The sequence below is a fragment of the Vidua macroura genome, chromosome 20 (genome assembly GCF_024509145.1).
Source record: "Vidua macroura isolate BioBank_ID:100142 chromosome 20, ASM2450914v1, whole genome shotgun sequence".
Taxonomy (NCBI): Eukaryota; Metazoa; Chordata; class Aves; order Passeriformes; family Viduidae; genus Vidua; species Vidua macroura.
In genome coordinates, this window is record NC_071590.1 from 4,402,321 (window position 1) to 4,421,865 (window position 19,545).

The 19,545-nt window shown below is 62.2% G+C and overlaps 3 protein-coding genes across 6 annotated transcripts; all 3 read left to right on the forward strand.

Moving 5' to 3' along the window:
• The first annotated feature begins 1,503 nt into the window (after nucleotides 1–1,503).
• On the forward strand, nucleotides 1,504–4,302 carry LOC128817232 (uncharacterized). Of its 4 annotated transcripts, XM_053995603.1 has the most exons (6): nucleotides 1,504–2,503; nucleotides 2,655–2,876; nucleotides 2,971–3,074; nucleotides 3,167–3,217; nucleotides 3,326–3,692; nucleotides 4,060–4,302. In XM_053995603.1, the coding sequence occupies exons 1-6, from the start codon at nucleotides 1,519–1,521 to the stop codon at nucleotides 4,242–4,244; spliced, it is 1,914 nt and encodes a 637-aa protein (XP_053851578.1). In that variant the 5' UTR covers nucleotides 1,504–1,518; the 3' UTR covers nucleotides 4,245–4,302. The 4 variants fall into 4 exon arrangements, with proteins under 4 accessions (XP_053851578.1, XP_053851575.1, XP_053851577.1 ...); XM_053995600.1 differs by having other exon boundaries at nucleotides 3,167–3,692; XM_053995602.1 differs by having other exon boundaries at nucleotides 3,326–4,149.
• A 4,034-nt stretch (nucleotides 4,303–8,336) lies between these two features.
• LOC128817464 (uncharacterized) lies at nucleotides 8,337–11,545 on the forward strand. Its single transcript, XM_053995948.1, has 7 exons — nucleotides 8,337–9,321; nucleotides 9,473–9,694; nucleotides 9,789–9,892; nucleotides 9,985–10,035; nucleotides 10,144–10,510; nucleotides 10,878–11,054; nucleotides 11,355–11,545. Exons 1-7 carry the CDS (start codon nucleotides 8,337–8,339, stop codon nucleotides 11,456–11,458), a joined length of 2,010 nt encoding a protein of 669 aa, XP_053851923.1. The 3' UTR covers nucleotides 11,459–11,545.
• Nucleotides 11,546–15,171: 3,626 nt separating this feature from the next.
• LOC128817465 (uncharacterized) lies at nucleotides 15,172–18,380 on the forward strand. Its single transcript, XM_053995949.1, has 7 exons — nucleotides 15,172–16,156; nucleotides 16,308–16,529; nucleotides 16,624–16,727; nucleotides 16,820–16,870; nucleotides 16,979–17,345; nucleotides 17,713–17,889; nucleotides 18,190–18,380. The coding sequence occupies exons 1-7, from the start codon at nucleotides 15,172–15,174 to the stop codon at nucleotides 18,291–18,293; spliced, it is 2,010 nt and encodes a 669-aa protein (XP_053851924.1). The 3' UTR covers nucleotides 18,294–18,380.
• The last annotated feature ends 1,165 nt before the right edge of the window (nucleotides 18,381–19,545 follow it).

Sequence of the window (19,545 nt, forward strand, 5' to 3'; positions counted from 1 at the left end):
ATTAATGAGGGAAGAGCTAAGGGCGTTAATTGAGGAGGGGCGGGCGGGAGGCGCTCCCAGAGCCGAGGGGGCGGGGCCAGCGCTGAGGGGAAAAAGGGCGGGAAAAGGCTCGGCGCTGCTGAGGGGAAACGTCGGCAAGGAGGGCACAGAGGGATATTGGTGGGGAAAAGGGAGACACAAGAGCTCTTGGCGGCCTGAAACCGCTAACGGTGGCTGGGGAAAGCTCCACACCCTCTCCCCTGCATAGCCCAGCCCCTTACACAGGGGAAGCCCTGGCTAGAATCCAGGGAAAACAGTGCTGTGGATGCAAGGAATCAGGGGCAGCATCTGGGTGGAGAGCGTCCCTCACGGGAGGAACCTCAGTGGAGCCCAGCGAGGCTGGGGCAGGAGGGTCAGACCGAGCAGACAAGGGGGACCCTCTGTCCATGCCAAGGCCCAGGGCGGCCCTATCCCGGGAAGTGCCCGGGCAGCGGATCCTTGAGCTGCTGCACCTTCGCGCTGCCCTGGCTCAGCCCGGAACCCGCTCATTGCCAGGGGGAGCTGGTGGCACTGGGCAGCGGCAGAGGGAAAGAAGCGGAACACGAGGCTCTGTCCTACAGCCACATGGACTGCGATGCCGTGTTCGTGGGCTGTGCCAAATGGCTGCCCTGTTGGGAACACAACCAGAAACCTCCATCTCCATCCTAATTTACTGCTCCAGAAAAAGAAAAATCCCAAACATTGATTCCAAGAGGGATAACTGAGTCTCTCCTCGGCATCTGGAGATCGATTACCTAAATGCAGTCATGAGATTCCTTCAAGTCTCCTCCCTCAGGACCAGTTAAACAGGCAGTGGGGTTAAACCCTTCCCCGCTTCTCCGTTCTAGATCGTCCCGTTGCATGAGAGGCTCTTTTGGTCAACAAAGTCCTAACTTGATGTGAGGCTTTAAGGATTAGTGAGCTGCCTGCCACTGCTCAGTTTCCCATTAAAGCTGTGGCTGCAGCCTCTTGCAAACCACGGCTTCCCTGGGTGCCGAAGGGCGTCCAACGGTGGAGGCACAGTGCTGTGAGGGACAGTGATCTTCCATTTGGGATTGCTGGGGACAACTGGGACCAGAACAATATCCATGGGATGTGGCGTTGGGTGGGATTCATCCCAGTATGTCCCAGTGGGAAGCCCTTAAATCATCTAGCCAAGGTCCTGAAAGCCCAAAAGGAGGTCTACGCTGGGGCAATGTTCTCCAGCTGTATCTGACTCGACAGGAAAGGCTTGGGACTTCCCAGGAAACTCCATCCCTTCAATCTAATCTTGACAGCAGGAAAATGGTGGAGAGGGTCATCCTTGGCACTACTGGGAAGCGATGGAAGGACAGGCCAGCGTCAGCCTGGGCGGGGTGAGGCGGGGCCGTGACGGCACAAAGGGGCCGAGTGAGGCGTGAGGCGGGGCTCTGACGGCACAGGGCTGTCCTGCCACAGCTCTGTGACATCACCGTGCCTATATAAGCCGGGCCAGCCCCCGCGGCTGCCAGTGCAGTCGCGATGGGACGTGCCGGAGCCATGTGTGACGGTGGCGTCCTCATGACCGCGCTTGTCCTGCTGCTGGCCGCTGTGGCTGTCTGGTGGGCCCTCGGCCGCTGGCAACCACGGAGGCGGCAGACAAGGACACCAAAGAGGCGCAAGCGCCCCGGGGTCCGGCCCAGAGGCTCACGGAGGAACCGAGGAGCCCCTGCGGCTCCCAGGCCCTCCAGGCCTCGGCCGACCCCTCGCCAGCGGCCAGGTGCTCCCGCCAGCCCCCTGGACGGCTCCTGCAGCTGCGGCCCCTGCGTGGCAGTGGCCCAACAGCTGCAGGAACTGATGAGCTTGCTCTGGGCTCGCAATGGGACATCTGTGCCGCTCTACGATGGGATGTGGCAGGCCTTGTGGGAAGAACTGGAGGAGCTGGTGAAGCGAGGCCACCTGCCCTGCTGTGGCTCGCCCAGCTCCTTCAGGAGCCCCCATCCCATGAGGAGGCAGCTCCCAGGAAGCTTCTCCATCCCTGGGAGAGCCTCAAGCCTTGCAAGGATGGCGCAGACACCCGCCATCCCTGCAAGAAGCTCAGGCTGTCAGGGAACGTCCATCCTGCCAGGAGCCTCGGCTATCTCTGACAGCCTCCATCCCTCAGAGAGGCTCAGTGAGACCTGTCAGCGTGCAGAAGGTGCAGAGCCCGTGGACAGGTCTCCCAGCTCCCTTGGACCCGTCGACGTCAACAAGACGGGCGCAACCCTGAGCGCTGACGTGGCCAGGGAAAGCCCGCGAGTCCAGGTGGGAGCCCAGCCCGATGCAGGGGAGCCATCTCAGGAGCAGGTGGCGGAGCAGCAAGTGTCCTGCAGCCGGCAGTTGCCGGCCCACAGCTCCCAGGACGCTGTGCCGGCGGGCAGCAGCCCGTGCCTGGTGGAGGAGGCCATCCTCCAGAGACCTGGAGACCTCCATCTCCAGGAAGCTGCTCTGACACAGCCACCGACTACCGGGAAGGCCCTAACAGAAGGTGAGATCTTCTGAGGAGCTGCCTGCGGCTCCCCTGGGGCCCTTGGGGGGCATTCCTGGGCCGGGCCAGGGTCTCTGAGCACAGCCTAGTCCCTGGCTGTTCTCAGCGCCTCTGAGGGCACGGCTTCAAAAATCCCCTGTGTGGTTTGCAGCTGCTCCTGGGACCCCCCTGTGCGACACCTCGGGCTGCAGCCCCGGCCGTCCAGAAGAGCAGAGTCCGGCCCAGGACGCCGGGGCCAGCGACGGTGCCGCCGCGCCCCGCTGCCCCGCGGCTCCTGCAGCCGCCTGTGCGTGCTGCCCCGGCCCAGCCCTGCCGCTCACCGGCCCGACGGCTGCAGGGCGGGGGCCGCTGCCCGGCGCGCAGCAGGAAGCAGGTGAGGGCAAGGTGGCCCGCGGTGCCCCGGCCCGCTTGGCTGGCGGGCACGGGGGGCCCTGGGCGCAGGGCTGATGGCTCGCTCTCGGCCGCAGGGCAAAAGAAGGAGCTGCAGGAGCTGTACCTGCTGGGCCCGCAGCTGGGGAGCGGTGGCTTCGGCACCGTTTTCTCGGGGACCCGCCTCTCGGACGGGAGCCCGGTAAGTGGCCGGCAGGGCCGGGCGCGGCCGGAGGGCCAGGGCCGGAGCGGGGCAGGGCTCGAGCTCAGCCCCCCTCTGTCGATGGCTTGCAGGTGGCCATCAAGCACGTGGCCCGGGAGAGCGTCCTGCAGTGGGACGAGCGGGTGAGTGAGCGGGGCCTGCGGGCCAGAGCGGGTCGTGGCGGGCAGGGGGCAGCGGAGGCACAGGGTAGCTCCAGCTGGCCTGCTGGAGGCATTGTCTTTTCCTCACAGCCCGACGGCAGCCGTGTTCCAATGGAGGTCGTGCTGATGGAGAAGGTGGGCTCTGGCTGCCGCAGCATCATCCAGCTCCTGGACTGGTTCGAGCTGCCTGACAGCTTCGTGCTGGTGCTGGAGCGCCCGGAGCGGTCGCAGGATCTCCTGCAGCTCCTGCAGGAGCAGGAGTTCCTGAGCGAGGAGGCGGCGCGCTGGCTTTTCTGCCAGGTGCTGGAGGCCGTGCGGCACTGCACCGCCTGCGGCGTCCTGCACCGGGACATCAAGCCAGAGAACCTCCTCGTGGACCCGGAGAGCGGCGACCTGAAGCTCATCGACTTCGGTTGCGGCACCTTCCTCCAGGAGCGGGCCTTCACTCAATTTGCCGGTGAGCCCGCGGCCCGGGCCCTGCTCCCAGCGCCAGGCACTGCATGGCCCCGTTCCCTCCGGGGCGGTGGGGCGCGGCATTCAGCCGGCTGCCGGCTGCCCCGCGGCGCGGGGCAGATGCCGTGCCCCAGGAGCCGGCCGCAGGCTCTGCTGACAGAGGGGGGCTGCAAAAGCCAGGCCCCACCCCTCAGCTCGGCAGGGCTGTAGGGCTTGGGCTGCTCCGCTGGCCTTCTCTGCCTTGCCGAGCGGTTTCCTGGCTTCGGCCAATTCTCTGGGCGATGCAGGGTGGCCTTGGGGGGGAAGTTGTGTCCGTCCAGGCTCTGGAAGGCAGCAGCCTGCGCCCGGACAGCGCCGCCTGTCTCCCCTAGGAACACGCACGTACTGCCCACCCGAGTGGATCTGCCAGGGCTGCTACCACGGCCATGCGGCGACCATCTGGTCCCTGGGGGTGCTGCTCTATGTCATGGTCTGCGGGTGCCTCCCCTTCGAGGACGACCGTGAGATCCTGCTGGGGGAGCTTATCTTCAGGCCGCAGGTCTCTCCAGGTTGGTAGCCGGCCTCAAGAAGGCGGCCTTTGGCAGATGGCAGCACGCAGCCCAGCCGGGCCCTCACGCAGCAGCTTGTCGGTCGCCCTCAAGGGCCGGCTGCGGGAGGTGGCCCGTGACGGGCTGGGTGTGGCACGCTCGGCTGAAGGAGGTGGCCGTGTCCTGCCGTGCCGCTGTGCCGCAAAGGGCAGCTCTGAGCGCACGCAGCCTGGCCCGGGTTCTGCAGGCGCCGGGAGCAGCCGGGCAGGAGCCTTCTGCCGCTGACCGGCGCTTTCTGCCTTCTCTCCCCAGACTGCCGACATCTGATCCGCTGGTGTTTGGCCCAGCACCCCGCCGACCGGCCGCAGCTGGACGACATCTTGCGCCACCCTTGGGTGTGGGCCGGCTGCCTTTGATGCCTTGCTGGCGCCTCTGCAGCCCCCAGCTACCGAGTCCCACGCAGGACTGAGGGCCGGAAAAAGAAAACAACCACCAACCCGTTGCGGGCTCTCCAGTCTGGTCCTTGTTAGCAACTTCTGCTGGAGAAACCTCTTGGGAAAAGGGGCAATCAGAGTCTTCCCTTCCCTTTGTCAAGCTTCCATGCCTCTCCTCCACGTAGGTGGTTTTTTGTGTCTTCAAGCTCAGGCTGTAGTGCAGGTAGGAGGGGCTTTAACAAGGCCAGAAGGGCAACAGCGGAACAACAGCTGCCCTTTCAAACTGATCTGGCCGCTTGCTTGGGGTCCCCTGAAGTGAAACATGGGCCCGTCTGTGGATTCCAGCGCCGAGTGGGCGGCAGGAACAGAGACGTTGCTCCGCTGCTAAGGCTGTGAGAACAAGCAGAAGCGTCAAAGCGTCCTTTTCCGTTGAGCCCTGATGGACTCTTCCTCTTTCTTCCCCTCAAATCATCAGCAGGAAAATGCAGCCCAGTCTGTCTCCATTCAGGCGACAGCAGCCTCCAAGGGAGCTGTGCGGGGCTGGGCAGATGCCAAAAGGAACCCTAGGACAGACGGACACGCCCCAGCAGGCTCAGCCTCCCGTCTTGGGGCGGGGAACGTGCGTGAGGAGAGCCCTGCAGCGGAGGAAGGAGCCCCGGAGAAAGTCATCCCTGGGGACTCCAAGGGAAACCCCCCGGTGTTAGCAGCCCTGAACCCTGCTGTCTCCCGTTGAGGACTCGTGTTCTGGAAGGGAGCGATTCTCGAGACCTTTGTTACAGCCTGTAGCCCAGAGCTTTAGGACTTTGGGTGGAAGGAGTGGCATTTCTAGCCAGCTCCCTTCTGGAGACTTGGCTATTGTAACAAAGAATCACTGGATGCCCATAGCACCTCCTGACCAGCAAGGGAGGGGTCTCCCTGCACTTGTGCACCCCAAATGGCATGTTTTTGTCAGCTCTGAATTTCCCCTTCTCTGCTTCACCTTCAGGATAAGGAGAAAACCTGACTTTGTCTCTAAGCTTTCCTGCTCATTCACAGGGGAAGGCAGATGACATCCTGGACTTGCTCCCATGGCCTTGGGTCCACTGTGCCCCCCAAAAATATCTTCCTCTCCCCTAAAAACAACTGATGGAGAGTGCACCAACCGCTCTAGTTACAGAAATGCACCCAGGTGCCAGCTACTAATCTCTGCTACCTTCTCTCTACTGCCCTGACCTACCAACACAGCGTTTGGTAGTAAATAGTTTCTCTTCATAAATGCACACGCTCTTTCATTTCTGTTTTCTTTTCTCATGGCTGCCAACCCTCTTGTACCCTGAATGGCTCTCCAAGGCTCTAGCCAAAGGCCTGGCCCGAGCTGAGATCCTTCCAGCCAAGACCCCGCCCTGAGGGGATGGTGAGAGCTCTGTGTGTCAGCCCCGGCCTGGAGGCTGAGCTGGGAGGGAAAATTAGCCCTTTTCTAACGTCCTGTCAGCGGCGACTGCCAGTTCTCCAAGGGCCATGACACCTTTTCCCCAGGAGCAGGATGTCCGTTGTTACAAAGCTTCCATTTTTGCAAAGGAAACATTTTCAGTTTCATTTTCTCCCTGTAGTAGAAGAAGAAAAATCACTTACAGCTGCTATTGTAAATAAACCAAAAGAATTTCAGACAGGTTTGTTCAAGTAGAAAATTCTACTCCTCGAGGCACAGCCCCACGCTTTTTACAAGCCGTTCATGGAAGGCAGCGTAGAATTTCTTTAAGTAGGAACTGCTGGGTGATGCTTACGGAGATGTATTTTTTCTTTAGGACGCGACTGTCTCCAATAACGGAGAAAACTGAAAAAATTACAATGGGTTTTTGGTTTTTTTTTTGGTTTTGGGGTTTTTATTTTTTATTTTTTTTTTCCCTCATATAAGGGATGAAATACCAGAGCGATACAATAAACTGATAGACGCAGGATATGATGTTTGACAAGCAGACAATGTGACTTTTCTTCACTGGGCAGCAATAAACAACAGACAGGAACTGGTGAAGTGAGCTGGGACGGAGCATCTTTCCCGGGGATCACGGTGCCCTGGATCCCTGGCCTGAAAGCGGGGGCAAGAGCAGGCATCTCAGCCCTGCCCCACGCAGCCAGGGTGTTCCACAGAGCTCCTCCAGAGCTCCGCTCTTGGCCGCCAGGGCGTTAATGAGTGAGGCATTAATGAGGGAAGAGCTAAGGGCGTTAATTGAGGAGGGGCGGGCGGGAGGCGCTCCCAGAGCCGAGGGGGCGGGGCCAGCGCTGAGGGGAAAAAGGGCGGGAAAAGGCTCGGCGCTGCTGAGGGGAAACGTCGGCAAGGAGGGCACAGAGGGATATTGGTGGGGAAAAGGGAGACACAAGAGCTCTTGGCGGCCTGAAACCGCTAACGGTGGCTGGGGAAAGCTCCACACCCTCTCCCCTGCATAGCCCAGCCCCTTACACAGGGGAAAAATCCAGGGCTAAAACAGTGCTGTGGATGCAAGGAATCAGGGGCAGCATCTGGGTGGAGAGCGTCCCTCACGGGAGGAACCTCAGTGGAGCCCAGCGAGGCTGGGGCAGGAGGGTCAGACCGAGCAGACAAGGGGGACCCTCTGTCCATGCCAAGGCCCAGGGCGGCCCTATCCCGGGAAGTGCCCGGGCAGCGGATCCTTGAGCTGCTGCACCTTCGCGCTGCCCTGGCTCAGCCCGGAACCCGCTCATTGCCAGGGGGAGCTGGTGGCACTGGGCAGCGGCAGAGGGAAAGAAGCGGAACACGAGGCTCTGTCCTACAGCCACATGGACTGCGATGCCGTGTTCGTGGGCTGTGCCAAATGGCTGCCCTGTTGGGAACACAACCAGAAACCTCCATCTCCATCCTAATTTACTGCTCCAGAAAAAGAAAAATCCCAAACATTGATTCCAAGAGGGATAACTGAGTCTCTCCTCGGCATCTGGAGATCGATTACCTAAATGCAGTCATGAGATTCCTTCAAGTCTCCTCCCTCAGGACCAGTTAAACAGGCAGTGGGGTTAAACCCTTCCCCGCTTCTCCGTTCTAGATCGTCCCGTTGCATGAGAGGCTCTTTTGGTCAACAAAGTCCTAACTTGATGTGAGGCTTTAAGGATTAGTGAGCTGCCTGCCACTGCTCAGTTTCCCATTAAAGCTGTGGCTGCAGCCTCTTGCAAACCACGGCTTCCCTGGGTGCCGAAGGGCGTCCAACGGTGGAGGCACAGTGCTGTGAGGGACAGTGATCTTCCATTTGGGATTGCTGGGGACAACTGGGACCAGAACAATATCCATGGGATGTGGCGTTGGGTGGGATTCATCCCAGTATGTCCCAGTGGGAAGCCCTTAAATCATCTAGCCAAGGTCCTGAAAGCCCAAAAGGAGGTCTACGCTGGGGCAATGTTCTCCAGCTGTATCTGACTCGACAGGAAAGGCTTGGGACTTCCCAGGAAACTCCATCCCTTCAATCTAATCTTGACAGCAGGAAAATGGTGGAGAGGGTCATCCTTGGCACTACTGGGAAGCGATGGAAGGACAGGCCAGCGTCAGCCTGGGCGGGGTGAGGCGGGGCCGTGACGGCACAAAGGGGCCGAGTGAGGCGTGAGGCGGGGCTCTGACGGCACAGGGCTGTCCTGCCACAGCTCTGTGACATCACCGTGCCTATATAAGCCGGGCCAGCCCCCGCGGCTGCCAGTGCAGTCGCGATGGGACGTGCCGGAGCCATGTGTGACGGTGGCGTCCTCATGACCGCGCTTGTCCTGCTGCTGGCCGCTGTGGCTGTCTGGTGGGCCCTCGGCCGCTGGCAACCACGGAGGCGGCAGACAAGGACACCAAAGAGGCGCAAGCGCCCCGGGGTCCGGCCCAGAGGCTCACGGAGGAACCGAGGAGCCCCTGCGGCTCCCAGGCCCTCCAGGCCTCGGCCGACCCCTCGCCAGCGGCCAGGTGCTCCCGCCAGCCCCCTGGACGGCTCCTGCAGCTGCGGCCCCTGCGTGGCAGTGGCCCAACAGCTGCAGGAACTGATGAGCTTGCTCTGGGCTCGCAATGGGACATCTGTGCCGCTCTACGATGGGATGTGGCAGGCCTTGTGGGAAGAACTGGAGGAGCTGGTGAAGCGAGGCCACCTGCCCTGCTGTGGCTCGCCCAGCTCCTTCAGGAGCCCCCATCCCATGAGGAGGCAGCTCCCAGGAAGCTTCTCCATCCCTGGGAGAGCCTCAAGCCTTGCAAGGATGGCACAGACACCCGCCATCCCTGCAAGAAGCTCAGGCTGTCAGGGAACGTCCATCCTGCCAGGAGCCTCGGCTATCTCTGACAGCCTCCATCCCTCAGAGAGGCTCAGTGAGACCTGTCAGCGTGCAGAAGGTGCAGAGCCCGTGGACAGGTCTCCCAGCTCCCTTGGACCCGTCGACGTCAACAAGACGGGCGCAACCCTGAGCGCTGACGTGGCCAGGGAAAGCCCGCGAGTCCAGGTGGGAGCCCAGCCCGATGCAGGGGAGCCATCTCAGGAGCAGGTGGCGGAGCAGCAAGTGTCCTGCAGCCGGCAGTTGCCGGCCCACAGCTCCCAGGACGCTGTGCCGGCGGGCAGCAGCCCGTGCCTGGTGGAGGAGGCCATCCTCCAGAGACCTGGAGACCTCCATCTCCAGGAAGCTGCTCTGACACAGCCACCGACTACCGGGAAGGCCCTAACAGAAGGTGAGATCTTCTGAGGAGCTGCCTGCGGCTCCCCTGGGGCCCTTGGGGGGCATTCCTGGGCCGGGCCAGGGTCTCTGAGCACAGCCTAGTCCCTGGCTGTTCTCAGCGCCTCTGAGGGCACGGCTTCAAAAATCCCCTGTGTGGTTTGCAGCTGCTCCTGGGACCCCCCTGTGCGACACCTCGGGCTGCAGCCCCGGCCGTCCAGAAGAGCAGAGTCCGGCCCAGGACGCCGGGGCCAGCGACGGTGCCGCCGCGCCCCGCTGCCCCGCGGCTCCTGCAGCCGCCTGTGCGTGCTGCCCCGGCCCAGCCCTGCCGCTCACCGGCCCGACGGCTGCAGGGCGGGGGCCGCTGCCCGGCGCGCAGCAGGAAGCAGGTGAGGGCAAGGTGGCCCGCGGTGCCCCGGCCCGCTTGGCTGGCGGGCACGGGGGGCCCTGGGCGCAGGGCTGATGGCTCGCTCTCGGCCGCAGGGCAAAAGAAGGAGCTGCAGGAGCTGTACCTGCTGGGCCCGCAGCTGGGGAGCGGTGGCTTCGGCACCGTTTTCTCGGGGACCCGCCTCTCGGACGGGAGCCCGGTAAGTGGCCGGCAGGGCCGGGCGCGGCCGGAGGGCCAGGGCCGGAGCGGGGCAGGGCTCGAGCTCAGCCCCCCTCTGTCGATGGCTTGCAGGTGGCCATCAAGCACGTGGCCCGGGAGAGCGTCCTGCAGTGGGACGAGCGGGTGAGTGAGCGGGGCCTGCGGGCCAGAGCGGGTCGTGGCGGGCAGGGGGCAGCGGAGGCACAGGGTAGCTCCAGCTGGCCTGCTGGAGGCATTGTCTTTTCCTCACAGCCCGACGGCAGCCGTGTTCCAATGGAGGTCGTGCTGATGGAGAAGGTGGGCTCTGGCTGCCGCAGCATCATCCAGCTCCTGGACTGGTTCGAGCTGCCTGACAGCTTCGTGCTGGTGCTGGAGCGCCCGGAGCGGTCGCAGGATCTCCTGCAGCTCCTGCAGGAGCAGGAGTTCCTGAGCGAGGAGGCGGCGCGCTGGCTTTTCTGCCAGGTGCTGGAGGCCGTGCGGCACTGCACCGCCTGCGGCGTCCTGCACCGGGACATCAAGCCAGAGAACCTCCTCGTGGACCCGGAGAGCGGCGACCTGAAGCTCATCGACTTCGGTTGCGGCACCTTCCTCCAGGAGCGGGCCTTCACTCAATTTGCCGGTGAGCCCGCGGCCCGGGCCCTGCTCCCAGCGCCAGGCACTGCATGGCCCCGTTCCCTCCGGGGCGGTGGGGCGCGGCATTCAGCCGGCTGCCGGCTGCCCCGCGGCGCGGGGCAGATGCCGTGCCCCAGGAGCCGGCCGCAGGCTCTGCTGACAGAGGGGGGCTGCAAAAGCCAGGCCCCACCCCTCAGCTCGGCAGGGCTGTAGGGCTTGGGCTGCTCCGCTGGCCTTCTCTGCCTTGCCGAGCGGTTTCCTGGCTTCGGCCAATTCTCTGGGCGATGCAGGGTGGCCTTGGGGGGGAAGTTGTGTCCGTCCAGGCTCTGGAAGGCAGCAGCCTGCGCCCGGACAGCGCCGCCTGTCTCCCCTAGGAACACGCACGTACTGCCCACCCGAGTGGATCTGCCAGGGCTGCTACCACGGCCATGCGGCGACCATCTGGTCCCTGGGGGTGCTGCTCTATGTCATGGTCTGCGGGTGCCTCCCCTTCGAGGACGACCGTGAGATCCTGCTGGGGGAGCTTATCTTCAGGCCGCAGGTCTCTCCAGGTTGGTAGCCGGCCTCAAGAAGGCGGCCTTTGGCAGATGGCAGCACGCAGCCCAGCCGGGCCCTCACGCAGCAGCTCGGCGGGACGTCGGTGCGCCCTCAAGGGCCGGCTGCGGGAGGTGGCCCGTGACGGGCTGGGTGTGGCACGCTCGGCTGAAGGAGGTGGCCGTGTCCTGCCGTGCCGCTGTGCCGCAAAGGGCAGCTCTGAGCGCACGCAGCCTGGCCCGGGTTCTGCAGGCGCCGGGAGCAGCCGGGCAGGAGCCTTCTGCCGCTGACCGGCGCTTTCTGCCTTCTCTCCCCAGAGTGCCGACATCTGATCCGCTGGTGTTTGGCCCAGCACCCCGCCGACCGGCCGCAGCTGGACGACATCTTGCGCCACCCTTGGGTGTGGGCCGGCTGCCTTTGATGCCTTGCTGGCGCCTCTGCAGCCCCCAGCTACCGAGTCCCACGCAGGACTGAGGGCCGGAAAAACAAAACAACCACCAACCCGTTGCGGGCTCTCCAGTCTGGTCCTTGTTAGCAACTTCTGCTGGAGAAACCTCTTGGGAAAAGGGGCAATCAGAGTCTTCCCTTCCCTTTGTCAAGCTTCCATGCCTCTCCTCCACGTAGGTGGTTTTTTGTGTCTTCAAGCTCAGGTTGTAGTGCAGGTAGGAGGGGCTTTAACAAGGCCAGAAGGGCAACAGCGGAACAACAGCTGCCCTTTCAAACTGATCTGGCCGCTTGCTTGGGGTCCCCTGAAGTGAAACATGGGCCCGTCTGTGGATTCCAGCGCCGAGTGGGCGGCAGGAACAGAGACGTTGCTCCGCTGCTAAGGCTGTGAGAACAAGCAGAAGCGTCAAAGCGTCCTTTTCCGTTGAGCCCTGATGGACTCTTCCTCTTTCTTCCCCTCAAATCATCAGCAGGAAAATGCAGCCCAGTCTGTCTCCATTCAGGCGACAGCAGCCTCCAAGGGAGCTGTGCGGGGCTGGGCAGATGCCAAAAGGAACCCTAGGACAGACGGACACGCCCCAGCAGGCTCAGCCTCCCGTCTTGGGGCGGGGAACGTGCGTGAGGAGAGCCCTGCAGCGGAGGAAGGAGCCCCGGAGAAAGTCATCCCTGGGGACTCCAAGGGAAACCCCCCGGTGTTAGCAGCCCTGAACCCTGCTGTCTCCCGTTGAGGACTCGTGTTCTGGAAGGGAGCGATTCTCGAGACCTTTGTTACAGCCTGTAGCCCAGAGCTTTAGGACTTTGGGTGGAAGGAGTGGCATTTCTAGCCAGCTCCCTTCTGGAGACTTGGCTATTGTAACAAAGAATCACTGGATGCCCATAGCACCTCCTGACCAGCAAGGGAGGGGTCTCCCTGCACTTGTGCACCCCAAATGGCATGTTTTTGTCAGCTCTGAATTTCCCCTTCTCTGCTTCACCTTCAGGATAAGGAGAAAACCTGACTTTGTCTCTTAGCTTTCCTGCTCATTCACAGGGGAAGGCAGATGACATCCTGGACTTGCTCCCATGGCCTTGGGTCCACTGTGCCCCCCAAAAATATCTTCCTCTCCCCTAAAAACAACTGATGGAGAGTGCACCAACCGCTCTAGTTACAGAAATGCACCCAGGTGCCAGCTACTAATCTCTGCTACCTTCTCTCTACTGCCCTGACCTACCAACACAGCGTTTGGTAGTAAATAGTTTCTCTTCATAAATGCACACGCTCTTTCATTTCTGTTTTCTTTTCTCATGGCTGCCAACCCTCTTGTACCCTGAATGGCTCTCCAAGGCTCTAGCCAAAGGCCTGGCCCGAGCTGAGATCCTTCCAGCCAAGACCCCGCCCTGAGGGGATGGTGAGAGCTCTGTGTGTCAGCCCCGGCCTGGAGGCTGAGCTGGGAGGGAAAATTAGCCCTTTTCTAACGTCCTGTCAGCGGCGACTGCCAGTTCTCCAAGGGCCATGACACCTTTTCCCCAGGAGCAGGATGCCCGTTGTTACAAAGCTTCCATTTTTGCAAAGGAAACATTTTCAGTTTCATTTTCTCCCTGTAGTAGAAGAAGAAAAATCACTTACAGCTGCTATTGTAAATAAACCAAAAGAATTTCAGACAGGTTTGTTCAAGTAGAAAATTCTACTCCTCGAGGCACAGCCCCACGCTTTTTACAAGCCGTTCATGGAAGGCAGCGTAGAATTTCTTTAAGTAGGAACTGCTGGGTGATGCTTACGGAGATGTATTTTTTCTTTAGGACGCGACTGTCTCCAATAACGGAGAATACTGAAAAAATTACAATGGGTTTTTGGGTTTTTTTTTGGTTTTGGGGTTTTTATTTTTTTTTTTTTTTTTCCCTCATATAAGGGATGAAATACCAGAGCGATACAATAAACTGATAGACGCAGGATATGATGTTTGACAAGCAGACAATGTGACTTTTCTTCACTGGGCAGCAATAAACAACAGACAGGAACTGGTGAAGTGAGCTGGGACGGAGCATCTTTCCCGGGGATCACGGTGCCCTGGATCCCTGGCCTGAAAGCGGGGGCAAGAGCAGGCATCTCAGCCCTGCCCCACGCAGCCAGGGTGTTCCACAGAGCTCCTCCAGAGCTCCGCTCTTGGCCGCCAGGGCGTTAATGAGTGAGGCATTAATGAGGGAAGAGCTAAGGGCGTTAATTGAGGAGGGGCGGGCGGGAGGCGCTCCCAGAGCCGAGGGGGCGGGGCCAGCGCTGAGGGGAAAAAGGGCGGGAAAAGGCTCGGCGCTGCTGAGGGGAAACGTCGGCAAGGAGGGCACAGAGGGATATTGGTGGGGAAAAGGGAGACACAAGAGCTCTTGGCGGCCTGAAACCGCTAACGGTGGCTGGGGAAAGCTCCACACCCTCTCCCCTGCATAGCCCAGCCCCTTACACAGGGGAAGCCCTGGCTAGAATCCAGGGAAAACAGTGCTGTGGATGCAAGGAATCAGGGGCAGCATCTGGGTGGAGAGCGTCCCTCACGGGAGGAACCTCAGTGGAGCCCAGCGAGGCTGGGGCAGGAGGGTCAGACCGAGCAGACAAGGGGGACCCTCTGTCCATGCCAAGGCCCAGGGCGGCCCTATCCCGGGAAGTGCCCGGGCAGCGGATCCTTGAGCTGCTGCACCTTCGCGCTGCCCTGGCTCAGCCCGGAACCCGCTCATTGCCAGGGGGAGCTGGTGGCACTGGGCAGCGGCAGAGGGAAAGAAGCGGAACACGAGGCTCTGTCCTACAGCCACATGGACTGCGATGCCGTGTTCGTGGGCTGTGCCAAATGGCTGCCCTGTTGGGAACACAACCAGAAACCTCCATCTCCATCCTAATTTACTGCTCCAGAAAAAGAAAAATCCCAAACATTGATTCCAAGAGGGATAACTGAGTCTCTCCTCGGCATCTGGAGATCGATTACCTAAATGCAGTCATGAGATTCCTTCAAGTCTCCTCCCTCAGGACCAGTTAAACAGGCAGTGGGGTTAAACCCTTCCCCGCTTCTCCGTTCTAGATCGTCCCGTTGCATGAGAGGCTCTTTTGGTCAACAAAGTCCTAACTTGATGTGAGGCTTTAAGGATTAGTGAGCTGCCTGCCACTGCTCAGTTTCCCATTAAAGCTGTGGCTGCAGCCTCTTGCAAACCACGGCTTCCCTGGGTGCCGAAGGGCGTCCAACGGTGGAGGCACAGTGCTGTGAGGGACAGTGATCTTCCATTTGGGATTGCTGGGGACAACTGGGACCAGAACAATATCCATGGGATGTGGCGTTGGGTGGGATTCATCCCAGTATGTCCCAGTGGGAAGCCCTTAAATCATCTAGCCAAGGTCCTGAAAGCCCAAAAGGAGGTCTACGCTGGGGCAATGTTCTCCAGCTGTATCTGACTCGACAGGAAAGGCTTGGGACTTCCCAGGAAACTCCATCCCTTCAATCTAATCTTGACAGCAGGAAAATGGTGGAGAGGGTCATCCTTGGCACTACTGGGAAGCGATGGAAGGACAGGCCAGCGTCAGCCTGGGCGGGGTGAGGCGGGGCCGTGACGGCACAAAGGGGCCGAGTGAGGCGTGAGGCGGGGCTCTGACGGCACAGGGCTGTCCTGCCACAGCTCTGTGACATCACCGTGCCTATATAAGCCGGGCCAGCCCCCGCGGCTGCCAGTGCAGTCGCGATGGGACGTGCCGGAGCCATGTGTGACGGTGGCGTCCTCATGACCGCGCTTGTCCTGCTGCTGGCCGCTGTGGCTGTCTGGTGGGCCCTCGGCCGCTGGCAACCACGGAGGCGGCAGACAAGGACACCAAAGAGGCGCAAGCGCCCCGGGGTCCGGCCCAGAGGCTCACGGAGGAACCGAGGAGCCCCTGCGGCTCCCAGGCCCTCCAGGCCTCGGCCGACCCCTCGCCAGCGGCCAGGTGCTCCCGCCAGCCCCCTGGACGGCTCCTGCAGCTGCGGCCCCTGCGTGGCAGTGGCCCAACAGCTGCAGGAACTGATGAGCTTGCTCTGGGCTCGCAATGGGACATCTGTGCCGCTCTACGATGGGATGTGGCAGGCCTTGTGGGAAGAACTGGAGGAGCTGGTGAAGCGAGGCCACCTGCCCTGCTGTGGCTCGCCCAGCTCCTTCAGGAGCCCCCATCCCATGAGGAGGCAGCTCCCAGGAAGCTTCTCCATCCCTGGGAGAGCCTCAAGCCTTGCAAGGATGGCACAGACACCCGCCATCCCTGCAAGAAGCTCAGGCTGTCAGGGAACGTCCATCCTGCCAGGAGCCTCGGCTATCTCTGACAGCCTCCATCCCTCAGAGAGGCTCAGTGAGACCTGTCAGCGTGCAGAAGGTGCAGAGCCCGTGGACAGGTCTCCCAGCTCCCTTGGACCCGTCGACGTCAACAAGACGGGCGCAACCCTGAGCGCTGACGTGGCCAGGGAAAGCCCGCGAGTCCAGGTGGGAGCCCAGCCCGATGCAGGGGAGCCATCTCAGGAGCAGGTGGCGGAGCAGCAAGTGTCCTGCAGCCGGCAGTTGCCGGCCCACAGCTCCCAGGACGCTGTGCCGGCGGGCAGCAGCCCGTGCCTGGTGGAGGAGGCCATCCTCCAGAGACCTGGAGACCTCCATCTCCAGGAAGCTGCTCTGACACAGCCACCGACTACCGGGAAGGCCCTAACAGAAGGTGAGATCTTCTGAGGAGCTGCCTGCGGCTCCCCTGGGGCCCTTGGGGGGCATTCCTGGGCCGGGCCAGGGTCTCTGAGCACAGCCTAGTCCCTGGCTGTTCTCAGCGCCTCTGAGGGCACGGCTTCAAAAATCCCCTGTGTGGTTTGCAGCTGCTCCTGGGACCCCCCTGTGCGACACCTCGGGCTGCAGCCCCGGCCGTCCAGAAGAGCAGAGTCCGGCCCAGGACGCCGGGGCCAGCGACGGTGCCGCCGCGCCCCGCTGCCCCGCGGCTCCTGCAGCCGCCTGTGCGTGCTGCCCCGGCCCAGCCCTGCCGCTCACCGGCCCGACGGCTGCAGGGCGGGGGCCGCTGCCCGGCGCGCAGCAGGAAGCAGGTGAGGGCAAGGTGGCCCGCGGTGCCCCGGCCCGCTTGGCTGGCGGGCACGGGGGGCCCTGGGCGCAGGGCTGATGGCTCGCTCTCGGCCGCAGGGCAAAAGAAGGAGCTGCAGGAGCTGTACCTGCTGGGCCCGCAGCTGGGGAGCGGTGGCTTCGGCACCGTTTTCTCGGGGACCCGCCTCTCGGACGGGAGCCCGGTAAGTGGCCGGCAGGGCCGGGCGCGGCCGGAGGGCCAGGGCCGGAGCGGGGCAGGGCTCGAGCTCAGCCCCCCTCTGTCGATGGCTTGCAGGTGGCCATCAAGCACGTGGCCCGGGAGAGCGTCCTGCAGTGGGACGAGCGGGTGAGTGAGCGGGGCCTGCGGGCCAGAGCGGGTCGTGGCGGGCAGGGGGCAGCGGAGGCACAGGGTAGCTCCAGCTGGCCTGCTGGAGGCATTGTCTTTTCCTCACAGCCCGACGGCAGCCGTGTTCCAATGGAGGTCGTGCTGATGGAGAAGGTGGGCTCTGGCTGCCGCAGCATCATCCAGCTCCTGGACTGGTTCGAGCTGCCTGACAGCTTCGTGCTGGTGCTGGAGCGCCCGGAGCGGTCGCAGGATCTCCTGCAGCTCCTGCAGGAGCAGGAGTTCCTGAGCGAGGAGGCGGCGCGCTGGCTTTTCTGCCAGGTGCTGGAGGCCGTGCGGCACTGCACCGCCTGCGGCGTCCTGCACCGGGACATCAAGCCAGAGAACCTCCTCGTGGACCCGGAGAGCGGCGACCTGAAGCTCATCGACTTCGGTTGCGGCACCTTCCTCCAGGAGCGGGCCTTCACTCAATTTGCCGGTGAGCCCGCGGCCCGGGCCCTGCTCCCAGCGCCAGGCACTGCATGGCCCCGTTCCCTCCGGGGCGGTGGGGCGCGGCATTCAGCCGGCTGCCGGCTGCCCCGCGGCGCGGGGCAGATGCCGTGCCCCAGGAGCCGGCCGCAGGCTCTGCTGACAGAGGGGGGCTGCAAAAGCCAGGCCCCACCCCTCAGCTCGGCAGGGCTGTAGGGCTTGGGCTGCTCCGCTGGCCTTCTCTGCCTTGCCGAGCGGTTTCCTGGCTTCGGCCAATTCTCTGGGCGATGCAGGGTGGCCTTGGGGGGGAAGTTGTGTCCGTCCAGGCTCTGGAAGGCAGCAGCCTGCGCCCGGACAGCGCCGCCTGTCTCCCCTAGGAACACGCACGTACTGCCCACCCGAGTGGATCTGCCAGGGCTGCTACCACGGCCATGCGGCGACCATCTGGTCCCTGGGGGTGCTGCTCTATGTCATGGTCTGCGGGTGCCTCCCCTTCGAGGACGACCGTGAGATCCTGCTGGGGGAGCTTATCTTCAGGCCGCAGGTCTCTCCAGGTTGGTAGCCGGCCTCAAGAAGGCGGCCTTTGGCAGATGGCAGCACGCAGCCCAGCCGGGCCCTCACGCAGCAGCTCGGCGGGACGTCGGTGCGCCCTCAAGGGCCAGCTGCGGGAGGTGGCCCGTGACGGGCTGGGTGTGGCACGCTCGGCTGAAGGAGGTGGCCGTGTCCTGCCGTGCCGCTGTGCCGCAAAGGGCAGCTCTGAGCGCACGCAGCCTGGCCCGGGTTCTGCAGGCGCCGGGAGCAGCCGGGCAGGAGCCTTCTGCCGCTGACCGGCGCTTTCTGCCTTCTCTCCCCAGAGTGCCGACATCTGATCCGCTGGTGTTTGGCCCAGCACCCCGCCGACCGGCCGCAGCTGGACGACATCTTGCGCCACCCTTGGGTGTGGGCCGGCTGCCTTTGATGCCTTGCTGGCGCCTCTGCAGCCCCCAGCTACCGAGTCCCACGCAGGACTGAGGGCCGGAAAAACAAAACAACCACCAACCCGTTGCGGGCTCTCCAGTCTGGTCCTTGTTAGCAACTTCTGCTGGAGAAACCTCTTGGGAAAAGGGGCAATCAGAGTCTTCCCTTCCCTTTGTCAAGCTTCCATGCCTCTCCTCCACGTAGGTGGTTTTTTGTGTCTTCAAGCTCAGGTTGTAGTGCAGGTAGGAGGGGCTTTAACAAGGCCAGAAGGGCAACAGCGGAACAACAGCTGCCCTTTCAAACTGATCTGGCCGCTTGCTTGGGGTCCCCTGAAGTGAAACATGGGCCCGTCTGTGGATTCCAGCGCCGAGTGGGCGGCAGGAACAGAGACGTTGCTCCGCTGCTAAGGCTGTGAGAACAAGCAGAAGCGTCAAAGCGTCCTTTTCCGTTGAGCCCTGATGGACTCTTCCTCTTTCTTCCCCTCAAATCATCAGCAGGAAAATGCAGCCCAGTCTGTCTCCATTCAGGCGACAGCAGCCTCCAAGGGAGCTGTGCGCGGCTGGGCAGATGCCAAAAGGAACCCTAGGACAGACGGACACGCCCCAGCAGGCTCAGCCTCCCGTCTTGGGGCGGGGAACGTGCGTGAGGAGAGCCCTGCAGCGGAGGAAGGAGCCCCGGAGAAAGTCATCCCTGGGGACTCCAAGGGAAACCCCCCGGTGTTAGCAGCCCTGAACCCTGCTGTCTCCCGTTGAGGACTCGTGTTCTGGAAGGGAGCGATTCTCGAGACCTTTGTTACAGCCTGTAGCCCAGAGCTTTAGGACTTTGGGTGGAAGGAGTGGCATTTCTAGCCAGCTCCCTTCTGGAGACTTGGCTATTGTAACAAAGAATCACTGGATGCCCATAGCACCTCCTGACCAGCAAGGGAGGGGTCTCCCTGCACTTGTGCACCCCAAATGGCATGTTTTTGTCAGCTCTGAATTTCCCCTTCTCTGCTTCACCTTCAGGATAAGGAGAAAACCTGACTTTGTCTCTTAGCTTTCCTGCTCATTCACAGGGGAAGGCAGATGACATCCTGGACTTGCTCCCATGGCCTTGGGTCCACTGTGCCCCCCAAAAATATCTTCCTCTCCCCTAAAAACAACTGATGGAGAGTGCACCAACCGCTCTAGTTACAGAAATGCACCCAGGTGCCAGCTACTAATCTCTGCTACCTTCTCTCTACTGCCCTGACCTACCAACACAGCGTTTGGTAG